We start from the raw sequence: 12,738 nt of genomic DNA on the forward strand, positions 1-12,738 counted from the left end.
CCCCCTGAATTTGTAGCCAGTTGGTTAGAACTGAAGCTGACCCTAGGAATCCCTGAAGTTGTAACTGAGAAGTTAGGATTTAAGGACTGATTATGATTACTGAATCATTATATAGATATTCCTTTTTACTTTCTGGTATATTAGACAGAGGGAAATACCTGAAACCTGAATTATAACCCAGCTTCCTTGATTTCTGATAATGATTGTATATCATTTATCTTGTGCCCTTGTGATTGCAAAAACATTGTAACTAACCTTCACTTGTACCCATTTATCCAGTTTTTCAACCTCAAAGTCTTATGACCACTAAAGACAGTCCCTAATGTTTATTAATGAAGGGTCTTGGGTCAGCCCAGAACTAACCCACCCCAAGTCCAAAGTTATCTTGAAAACCGAAGCTGGATCTAATCAAAATGGACCTGCCTGACATGCATAGTAGCTTAGACTTTAACCTACAAGTCATCTATACCTTGTTATAATACTAAAAGTCATGCCCATCATCATATAAAGGCCACCATTTTCTTACACACATTCTGTGACTAAGCATGTATTCAATATGTGCATGCTCAATAATTAGATCACTTCTAATTACATCACCTGGAGCCACTGTACTCATTATCCTAAAACCTGCCCATCTTTTGATGCTATAAAGCTATCAGAATTACTGCAGTTCTGGGAGACAGATTTTGGACCGATAGGCTATCTGTTCTCCTGCTTCACACCTAGCAATAAAACTCTTTCTCTTTGAAACACTGGTGTCTCAGGAATTGGTCATTCAAGCGCATCAGCCAAAAGAATCCACTGCCTTGGTACGGTAACAAACTTGCAACTGGTGTCTGAGGGCAGATGTGTACAGGACTTCCCTTAACCTATGGAATCTGGCCTAACTCTGGGTAGAGTCAGAATTGAATTGTATTTTAGCTGGTGACTGAAGGGGAAAAAAAGAAGGGGAAAAAAATGTAGGTTTACTTTAGGATGAGGCTTTGAAAAAACTAAGATAGCATTCTGCTTATTTACAACTATTTTACGAAAATAGCAAATCACAATGCTTCTTTTGGTATTTTATTGCTTCTGATAGTGCATTTTATTATTCTATTACTCCTGCTTCTTATACCATCATCGCCAACCTATTCTATCCACAACTCCTTGTTTGTTAAAAAACACTACAGATATACAGATAAATGTTTACTCAATGGGGAATCATTCTGCTAATAGGAGTAACTGGTCATGCATGAATCACAGCTTGCTATTTAAACAAAGAAGAATGCACAAGGGAAATACTCACTTAGCACATAATGTACTCAACTATATTATCCTGATATTGTAATGATGCAACCATAGGTAACACCTGAATTTTCAGAATCTTTCAAAACATCATTTAAAAATAAAGTAAAAAAATTTTCACATTAGTAGAGAAAGGAAAAAACAGGTGTTTATAATCTGAAAGGTATTTCTTGGAACCAAAAGGCGGCTACATTTTTTATGCATATAATAAACCTTATGAACTTCACAAAAATCTAGTAAAGAAATGACACAATTTCAAATAAGAAAGGTAATCTTAATACTACTATACTAACTGGAAATTTTTTTTAGTATAACTCTGAAGAGAGAAACGGCTCAAATTTTTCTTCTGTCTCAAAATCTCTAAAAAGCATGTTGCTAGGGGATAACAAAATGTATTAAAGGTGATGGTATACTTATGACTGATCCAAATATACATGTACATTTATGTTCTACAAACACCAAATTCACTTTTTTTTTTTCAACGACATTGGAGGGGAGTCAGGAGATTCTGAATTTGTAATACAAACTCTGGTGGAAGGTGAAATTCTCATAAAAAACAGAAATAAATAATCAACTCTAGAAAAAAAAATCAAGGAGATTTGGAACATTTTCTTTTCCTAATTTCTATAAATTCTTGTGTTAGTTGGGATGTGTATTGCCTTTCATTTGCTGAGTGCTTACTATTTTTTTTAATAGGAAAGTCATATTTTATGTCTTCAGGTAAAAAAATTTAGTTAGTGTAATACTAAGAACAAAAAACTTCTGCTAACCCAAACAGGCATACAAAAGGAAAAAGAAATAAAAACTACAGTTTATAACGTGGTAGACTTATAATGTGAAAAAGAGTTGTGAAAATAATTATGGGAATTCTAAAAGCTTGTGTAGATTGGTCATTTTAATCATTAATCCTTACTTTATTGGTAGTTGCAATTCATAATCTAAGAAATAATTATATGAAAGCATTCCCAATTGTTTCTCAAAATAGAGTTGGTTTAACTTAGGAGTAAGCAGACGTCCCCTCCTAGAGCTATCTTTACACTATCACAAAAAAGTACAGCTACCGTTTTTGCAGGAAATTCTGTATCTTCATGCTGAGCCTGCATGATTTTGAAATCATTAAGAAACACGTCAAGTTTAAGAAGAAATGGAATTTCTTATTCTAAATAAGAATCAAAGTCAGTTTCCCAAATTAATCTTGGTGATCTGGCAAGATATTCCTACTGCTTTTTGAGAACTAATCTTTCATATAATAAAATTATTTGGTTGACTATTTGTATCAATTTAACATGAAAATAACAATTGTTTTACTAACTTAAAAAAATTAAACATAAGGTTCTTCAGGTTATTGTAATTGGTTAAATAATCTGTATTATGAAGTAATGAATGATTACAATTTGCAAAATTATTTCAACATCTAGCTACTTCAAATTCCATTTTAGGAGGAAAAAAAATGCACAAGTGCTTTTCGTGGGGCGACTGCATTACACAACATCGTGGGTACGAGCCACGCTGTATTCTTTGCCCCTGGAGAAAGGGCACCACTCACATAGACTACAATGTGAGTTGTGACTTCTGGAGTTGTGCAATCCAGCAGCCTTGCCTTTACCCTAGAGAAAGCCAATGACCTATATACCACTCTAAAAATAGTACACAAGTTTCTGGACTTACCAGCAGTTTAAGCAGCCAAAACCGGGATTTGTAATAGAAAGTTTTGGTGGGGTTGATAAGAAAGAAAACCATAAATCCATAAAGGACAAGTGGATACACATATGTGGGGATGACACTAATTGGAGCAAAGAAGCATGCCAGAAGGCTCAGGCACCACAATATCCCAAGGAATCCAGCAATCTGGTAAGGAATGGGGAAGACAAAAAGAGAGAAAACTGTTATTTTTATTTTGACCATTACACAGAAATATTTTTTTTTAATTTTCATTTTATTGAGATATATTCACATACCACGCAGTCATACAAAACAAATCGTACTTTCGATTGTTTACAGTACCATTACATAGTGGTACATTCATCACCCAAATCAATCCCTGACACCTTCATTAGCACACACACAAAAATAACAAGAATAATAATTAGAGTGAAAAAGAGCAATTGAAGTAAAAAAGAACACTGGGTACCTTTGTTTGTTTCCTTCCCCTATTTTTCTACTCATCCATCCATAAACTAGACAAAGTGGAGTGTGGTCCTTATGGCTTTCCCAATCCCATTGTCACCCCTCATAAGCTACATTTTTATACAACTGTCTTCGAGATTCATGGGTTCTGGGTTGTAGTTTGATAGTTTCAGGTATCCACCACCAGCTACCCCAATTCTTTAGAACCTAAAAAGGGTTGTCTAAAGTGTGCATAAGAGTGCCCACCAGAGTGACCTCTCGGCTCCTTTTGGATTCTCTCTGCCACTGAAGCTTATTTCATTTCCTTTCACATCCCCCTTTTGGTCAAGAAGATGTTCTCCGTCCCACGATGCCAGGTCTACATTCCTCCCCGGGAGTCATATTCCACGTTGCCAGGGAGATTCACTCCCCTGGGTGTCTGATCCCACGTAGGGGGGAGGGCAGTGATTTCACCTTTCAAGTTGGCTTAGCTAGAGAGACAGGGCCATATCTGAGCAACAAAGAGGCATTCGGGAGGAGGCTCTTAGGCACAACCATAGGGAGGCCTAGCGTCTCCTTTGCAGCAACTGTCTTCCCAAGGGTAAAACCTGTGGTAGAGGGCTCAACCCATCAAACCACCAGTCCCCTATGTCTACACAGAAATATTTTTAACGAAACAAAGGTAAGTGTGCTGGTTTGAATGCATTATGACCCCAAAACGTCATTATTTTTGATGTAATGTTGTGTGGGCAGATGTGTCAGTGTTGATTATATTGTAATTCTTTGAGTGTTTCCGTGGAGATGTGCCCTACCCAACTGTGGGTGATGACTGATTGGATAATTTCCATGGAGATATTACCCCACTCATTCAGAGTGGGTCTAAATTAAATCACTGGAGCCATATAAATGAACTGACAAACAGAAGGAACTCAGTGCAGCTGTGAGTGACATTTTGAAGTGCAGCTGAGAGCGACATTTTGAAGAGGAGCTACAGCCAAGAGGGGCACTTTGAAGAATGCACTGGAACTGAGAGAGGAGCGTCAGCTTACAGAGACATTTTGGAGACAGTCTTTGAAAGCAGACTTTTGCTCCAGAGGAGCTGAGAGGATAAATGCCCCAAGAGCAACTAAGAGTGACATTTTTGAGGAGCTGAAGCCTAAAGAGGAACGTCCTGGGAGGACGCTACTTTGAAACCAGAACCTTGGAGCAGATGCCAGCCACGTGCCTTCCCAACTAACAGAGGTTTTCTAGGCGCCATTGGCCATCCTCCAGCGAAGGTACTCGATTGTTGATGCATTAACTTGGGACACTTTATGGCCTTAAGACTGTAACTGTGTAACCAAATAAACCCGCTTTTATAAAAGCCAATCCATTTCTGGTGTTTTGCATTCCAGCAGCATTAGCAAACTAGAACAGTAAGTAAAATGTTTAGTTACTAAAGTCAATAAATTTCTTCCAGTAGAAGATGGACTCCAGTACCCACTAAAGCCACTATATAGCTAATGCAAACTATATTCATGGAACTTTACGCATTGTTTTGATTACCTCAAAGAGATGCTGATGAGACAAATTGCTTCTTGGATTAAGTTCAAAGATGAGCACATGATTTACTCCAGCCTGTCTCCAACCATATGTGTTGATGCCAAGTAGAAAAAGGAATTCAATCAGAAGAAAGCCACCCCGATAGATTCTTATCAAGGGCCACACACTTCTCTCTGTTTCACGTTTAAATACAGCTGAAAGAATATTAATTTATTGGTTAGATATGAAATCTAAAATGTCTCCTTTGTCTTTTCATTCTCAATGATGCAACCCTAGCATAGAATTTTTCATAAATAAAACCTAAACCTTGATTATTTCAAGATTCTAATAATCCTGTTCTAGATTCTTTCTCTTCTTCACTTTACCCAGCAGCATTTCATCAGAATAATTTTCCTAAAACTTGAATTTCAGCATGTCAATCCATTGTTCCATTAGTTTCTTAGATTACAGAGAGTCATGGTGAATCATAATATCAGTTCTGTCAGCTGGGGATTTCTAGCATGACACAATTCCTTTGGCTTTGTTTTCTCCATCATTAAACTGGAAATAGTAAAATCTACTTCACAAAATTGCCATGAAAATGAAAAGAAATGGAATACATAAGAGCAATGTGAAAAATTTTTTATGTCATACAAATGACAATAATTAATATTTATTACAGAATACTTCCAAGTGCTAAGCATTTTTGTAGATATTTTACATATATTAATTCTTTTAATTCTCAGAATGGATCCATGAGATAAAAACAGTTATCTCCATTTGATTGATTAGGAAACTAAAATACAGAGAGATTAAGCAATTTGCTCAAGGTAACTTAGGTAGTGTAGGGCATAACCAGGATTTGAACCCAGACAGTTTTGCTCCAAAGTCCACACTTTTAACTACTACATTCTATTGCCCAATTGCTCATACAAATCTTCAGTATCATTATTATTCTACAGGTCTCCAATACTTTCAGGGTGCAAACACCTTAGCCTGGCATTCAAGTTCTTCACAATCTGATATCCAACTCACTTTATCCATACTTATCTCACAGTGTTCCTAAACATTAATTCTCAGCTGCAGAAGAATGTTATTATCCTTTTAACAAATTTACTTTTTCTCATTTGCTTATGTTGTTTCCTGTACCTAAAAATGGCCTTGCTCTTCTTCTCTACCAATTCAAGTTCTATTTAAGAGGCAGATCCTTACCTGTTCATAAATTCAATGAATTAATATTTTTGATTTTAAGTCTATTCAGAATCAGGAAACTTCTTTCTGTATATCAGATAGTGGTAAGTTATGGGAAGAAAAAATAGGCTAAAGAGATAAAGGATGATGTTAGGTGCCAATTTTTCATGGGGTGGTCAGGGATTTCTCTCAGGAGATGGCATTTGCAGAGATCTTAAGGAAACAGAAAATGAATCATGCGAAATCTGGAGGAATAGGAATTCAGGTAGAGGGAAAGTACAAAAGGCTCTGAGATTGATATGAGTTGGTATACTTCAGGAACAACAAGGAGGCCAAAATCACTGCAACTAGAAAGAGTGAGAGGAAAAATGTTTGTCAGTGACAGATCAGGTAGGACCTGATCAGGTAGAGACTGGTGGTAAGACGCTTTGTCAAGACTTAAGCTTTTACTTTGATGTAGAAAGCCAATGGAAGGTTTTGCACCTAAAGTGACAGGACCTGAATAATGATTTCAAAGGTTAGTATAGCTGTTACATGAAGAACAGACTGCAAGGGAACAGATAAGGAAGCAAGAAGATTCGTTAGGAGGTTATCCTGATTCCTAAGTGAAGATAGTATATTCCCATATTACAACACTCAGAAAACAAAACAAATATAAATCCCAAAAATTCCTCAAAAAAACCCCAAAAAACAAAACAAAAAAACTACTAGAGTAATAAATTCAGCCAAGTTGCAGTATACAAGATCAATACACAGAAATCAGTTGTGTTTCTATACACCAGCAATGAACAATATGAAAAGGAAATCAAGAAAACAATTCCTTTTACAAAAGCAACTAAAAGAATCAAATATCTGGGAACAAATTTAACCAAGAAATCTTGTACAAGGAAAACTATAAATCATTGCTGAAGGAAATTAAATGGATTAAATAGAATAAACTCATAAATAAAACCAGAAATAAAACCATATATTGATGGCCAATTGATTTTTGATAAGGATATAAAGTCCACTAAATGGGGAAAGAATAGTCTCTTCAACAAATCATGCTGAGACAACTGGACATCCACGTGCAAAAGAATGAAATTGGACCCTACGTCATACCATGTACAAAATTAACTCAAAATGGATCACCTAAATATAAGAGCAAAAACTATAAAACTCTTAGAAGAAAACATCTTCATGACATTAAACTTGGCAATGGATTCTTAGGTATGATACAAGCATGAGCAACAAAAGAAAAAAACAGATGTATTGTACTTCATCAAAATTTTAAACTTTTGCACATCAAAGGATATTATAAGAAAGTGAAAAGACAATCTACAAAATATGAGAAGATAGTTGCAAATCATGTATCTGGTAAGGGTCCAATATACAGAATATGTTAAAAAAAAAAAAAACTCTTAAAATTCAACAACAAAAAGACAACTTAATTTAAAAATGGGCAAAGGACTTGAATAGACATTTCTCCAACCACATGAAATGATGCTCAACATCATAAATTATTAGAGAAATGCAAATCAAAACTACAATGAGATACCATGTCACACATTCTAGGATGATGATGATGATGACGATAATAATAATAATAATATAACAAGTGTTGGCGAGGGCGTAGAGACATCAGGGCCCTTGTACATTTCTAGCAGGAATGAAAAATAGTACACTGCTGCAGAACATAGTTTGAAGGTTCCTCGAGAAGTTAAAAATGTAACTACCATATGACCCAGCAATCCCACAAAAACTGAAACAAGTACTCAAATAAATAAAGGTAGATACATGTTCAAAGCAGCACAATTCACAACAGCCAGAAGGCTGAAACAATCCAAATGTCCACCAGTGGATGAATGGATAAATAAATTCTGATATATGCATACAATGGAATTTTATTCAGTCATAATAAGGAATGAAGAACTGATACATGCTACAGTGTAGGTGAACCTTGAAAACATATTAAGTGAAAGAAGCCACACAAACAAAAGGCCACATATTATATGATTCAATTTATATGAAGTATCCAGAATCCATAAATCCATAGAAACAGAAAGCAAATTGATGGTACCAGAGGCTGAGGGTAGGGGGAAATGGAAAGTAACTGCTCAATAAGTACTGAGTTTCTTTTTGGAGTGATGAAAATGTTTGGGAAATAGATATATTTGGTGGTTGTACAACACTGTGACTGTACTAAATGCCAATGAACTGTTTACTTTCAAATGGTTACTTTTATGTTAAGTGAATTTCACCTCAATAAAAAAAAATAGATTAAAAATAGTAAATACATCTAAAGATAGAATAATTGATTCTTTTGTTAGGCATATGTTTTGAACTGTTTTAGTAGTGGTAGTGATGGAATCCTCTAGTACACCAAATTTTCTAATTCTATTGAACACCTGTGACCATAGACAAAAGAAAGCCAAATTGCTGGGTTAGAGTTCAAATATTCTTGACTCTAGCCTTAGTAGCATTCTGTTCTACATATAAAGAAAATGGCCACGAGGAGGAAAATACTATATATATTTATAAAACCTAAATACATATTTACAAAACCTAAGTACTAGTTGATAACATAAGAACTAGAGGATCTCTAAGCTTTCAATTACTTAATGATCCTGAAAAAAAACAGGATCCTTGAACTGCACAGTTAGAAAAGTTAATTTAAAAAAAACAAAAACAAAAACAAAACACAAAACTAACACAACCACCAACAACAAAAGATTAGGACCTTTGTAAAACAATAAATACTACAGACATTCTCCTGAATGAAAAACAAGATTACATTTAAGTTAATGAACAGATTAGTTTACAAATGTTTCAAAAACACACGTCAAACTTACCTGAAAATAATCAAGTTATTCTTCAAAGTTCAGAAACCTCAAATTGCACATAAATCTAAAACCTAAGGTAAGCAAGACAACGAGCTCTTTCTGGCATGATCTCCCTGGAGCAACCTTTTATGGATTTATTAGGGATTAACCCACAATGACTCTTGCTAACAAGGTCATTATGAAAAACTCCAGGAAATTAAAAATAAAATGAATTAGTCTCATTTCTTTTTTTTCCTTCTTTTAATGCAATTTTATTGAGATTTATTTACACACCATACAATCCATCCAAAAGAATAATTTCTTTTAAAGAACAGCATATTGTCTCTGCAATTTACTCGCCCAAGGGAAAAAAAACATACATGGTCCCATTAAAAACTTTTCATGGCTTTATAAATTTTTAATTTAAAAAATTAGTTAACATTTATCAAGAATTTATTCTGAGCTAAGCAGTGTGCTCAGTGCTTTACATGTATAATCCAATTAATTCTCAGAACAACTGTATAAATAGGGTTCCTCAGTAAATACATAAAGAAATTGTGGTTTAGTCAGGTTAGTATCACTTGCCCAAAGTCATAAGGTGTGTCCATTTGGATATATTACGTCTCCCAGAAAAGCCATATTCTTGAACGCAATCTTGTGGGAGCAGACTGATTAGTCTGTTGATTAGGGTGGAACTTCTCACTGAATTATTTCCATGGAGGTGTGGGCCCTGCCCATGCAGGGTGGGTCTTAATTAAATCTCTGGAGTTCTATAAGAGAGCTCACAGACAGAAGGAACTCAGAGCAGCTAAGAGCGACTTTTGGAGAGATGCTTGGAGATGCCTGGAGATGCTTCAAGACACAGACAGAAGGATGTCTGGAGATGCTAAGCTAAGAGATGAAGCCCAGAATTTGTCCTGGAGGAGCTAAGACAAGCCCAGAGACATTTTGAAGAAAGCCACTTTGAAACCAGAACCCAGGAGCAAAGGATTAGCAGATGCTAGCCATGTGCCTTCCCAGCTAACAGAGGTGTGAAGTGTTCCAGATGCCCTCAGCCATTCTTCAGTGAATGGCTGTTGATACCTTAGTATGGTCACTTTCATGGCCTTAGAACTGTAAATTCATAACCTAATAAATCCTCTTTAGAAAAGCCAATCCATTTCTGGTATTTTGCATAATGGCAGCTCTAGCAAACTGGAACACATGGTAAGTAGCAGAGCAAAGATTTAACCCTGGCAGTCTGGCTCTAGAGCATGCATGCAACAATGGGACTAGGTTGAATACAAACCAAATGTTTCTGCTTTAAAAAAACAAAGCAAACAGTTGTTTTAAAATTTACAAACTTAAAAGTTCTCTCTCCAAATCAGTTTTTGTAAAAGGAAACTTTTTTAAAAAATTTAATAAGTAATATATGTATATGGAAAAAAAAATTCCTCAAATATTATACAAGATATGAAAAGTAAGCCTCCTCTCACTCCAGATCCCCAGTTTGTTCCCCCAGAGGAAATCATGTTAATAATTTCATCTATCTTTCAAGAAATTCTTCGTATATATAAACATACACTGAAAATGTTTAAGAACAAAACAAACAACTCACCAATTACAATTTGGAGTATACTATACATGCTGTTCTGTATCTTTCTTTTTTAACATATCCTGGAGTGAGATTTGCACATATCAGTACTCACAGATAGAGCTATCTTTATCATTTTTAATGTAAATTTTTAATTTAAGTATCACTTGCATATAGCATTTTCATAAAGTGAACCAGCACCACAAGAAGAAACAGTACATTACCATCATCCCAGAAGTCCACCACCCTCATACTCCTTTCCAGTTGCTACCCACCTCTCAAGAGTGAACACTATCCTAATTTCTAATATTATAAATTTTTACCAGTTTCTTGGTCTTTATATAAACAATGTACTCTTTGTGTCAGCCTTCTTTTGCTAAGCATTTGCTTTTAAGATTCACCCATGTTGTATGTCGTTGTAGTCTGTTCTCTCCACTGTATACCATTCCATTGTTTATGGACATTTGGGTTGCTTCCAATTTGGGGGCAATTACAAACAGTACTGCTATGGATAGTCTCATATATCTTTTAGTGTACATTTGTAGGTATTTCTCTTTGTATATATACCTAGGAGTGGAATTGCTGGGTCATAGATTAGTATATATTCAACTTTGGTAAAAACTGCCAAATGATTTTCCAAAGTGCTGTACAACTTTTCACTTCCACCACTACCTCATTCATCCTAATATCTTCACAGTATCCCATTATAATGTAAATTATTTAAACAGTTCCCCATCGGTGGACATTTCAGAGGTTTCTAGGATTTTGCTATTATAAATAAAATGACAATGAATATCTTCCTTGCATATATATGTCTTTGCACTAATGTACAAGTATATTTGTAGGATAAATTTCAAGAAATAAAATTGCTTCATCAGATGGATCATATTTAAATATATTACAGATATCTGCCAAATTATCCTCCAAAGAGATTGCAACAATCAATACTCTTACCTCAATTGTATGGGTGCCTGCTTTTTACACCCCTGTATTCACTATAAATGGTCAAACTTTTTGACCTTCATCAAAACAATATATGAAATATGGTACGTCATTATTGTATCAAATTACTTTAAGTAATGGTTACTAGGAATCTATGAAAGAAACACATTTTTTAAAAAGTATAATGTTGTACAGGCAATTTTTCATCTTCATGAAATGAAATATCTGGAACATAGGATTTTCAAACAAATCACACCAGACTGTGTCCCCTTGAGAAACTAAAACAATTACGCACATTAGTTTTTGATATGAAATGTTTGTAGATAATCATGCTTGCACATGCATTACCACTGCTGTGTTTCTCTCTAATTCTCAACACTGTTATTTTTCCAGCACCCATAGAGAGAGAAATAAGGATAGACAGCTATAATTTACCCTCCCCCTCCATTAACACACACACGTAGATCAAACAAAGAAGGGTTCTGAGGTGAGAGAACGTAATGCACAACACTAAATGCATAAACCATAACCATTAAACAACAAAACAGATTGTCTCATGAAAGCATAGTCTATATTTACCAAAGAGAACAAAACCTCAATTTTCCCTGAATTAAATAGAAACCAACTCTTTCCAGTTCATTAACACAACAAGAATGCAGAAGCTTATTTTTTTCTATGATACCATCACTATCTCCTTGGAAATAAAAAATTCCACTCACAAATAGGTGTTTTCCTAAAGAAAGAGCTGCCCCCCCCCACCATATATACCATAAATACCTTATATTGATGCAGTGCTCTGTAATTATAAACAAGTTTTACTTATACGTCTTAGCTGATCCTTGATGAGCTGATCTCAAGCTATCTTTTCACTCTTGTCATCTAATACTCTCTTCACCCTAGGCGAATTTACCACTTCTCTCCTACAAAATCCACTCCCTCCTCCAACACCAGCCCCTCTGGTCAACTGAATCTCTTTGCCTTTTATTCCATCAATTCCAGTATAAATGCTACTTGTTCCATAACATCTTTGCCTGAAACCCTCAGTGAAAAGTAAGCACTTGTTCCCCTGAACTATTTAGAACATTTAAAACTTTTTATTTTATAGTGTATTCTTCTTGTTTTAAATATATGACTTAATAGCCCTAACACAATAAGCTTCGTAAGGGAAGGGATTCTCTTACCTAGCAAAGACTCAGTGATACTAAGCGTAATTATGTGACACACATAAAATTTACTTCTTGAATGAATGGATGGGGGAATGAATTCAAGACAACCCTGCCAATTTAAGGCATTAAGTTCATTTAACAGATGAAGAAACTG

General features: G+C 35.2%; 1 protein-coding gene across 1 annotated transcript in view; it reads right to left on the reverse strand.

The window, feature by feature from the left end:
• XPR1 (xenotropic and polytropic retrovirus receptor 1) overlaps nucleotides 1-12,738 on the reverse strand; it is a 340,971-nt gene that overhangs the window by 63,822 nt on the left and 264,411 nt on the right. Inside the window, 2 exon segments of the mRNA XM_037825237.1 lie at nucleotides 2,953-3,132; nucleotides 4,936-5,126. Of these exon segments, the coding sequence (XP_037681165.1) occupies nucleotides 2,953-3,132; nucleotides 4,936-5,126 (371 nt within the window).

This window comes from Choloepus didactylus, chromosome 2, assembly GCF_015220235.1.
Source record: "Choloepus didactylus isolate mChoDid1 chromosome 2, mChoDid1.pri, whole genome shotgun sequence".
In the NCBI taxonomy this organism is placed as follows: domain Eukaryota; kingdom Metazoa; phylum Chordata; class Mammalia; order Pilosa; family Megalonychidae; genus Choloepus; species Choloepus didactylus.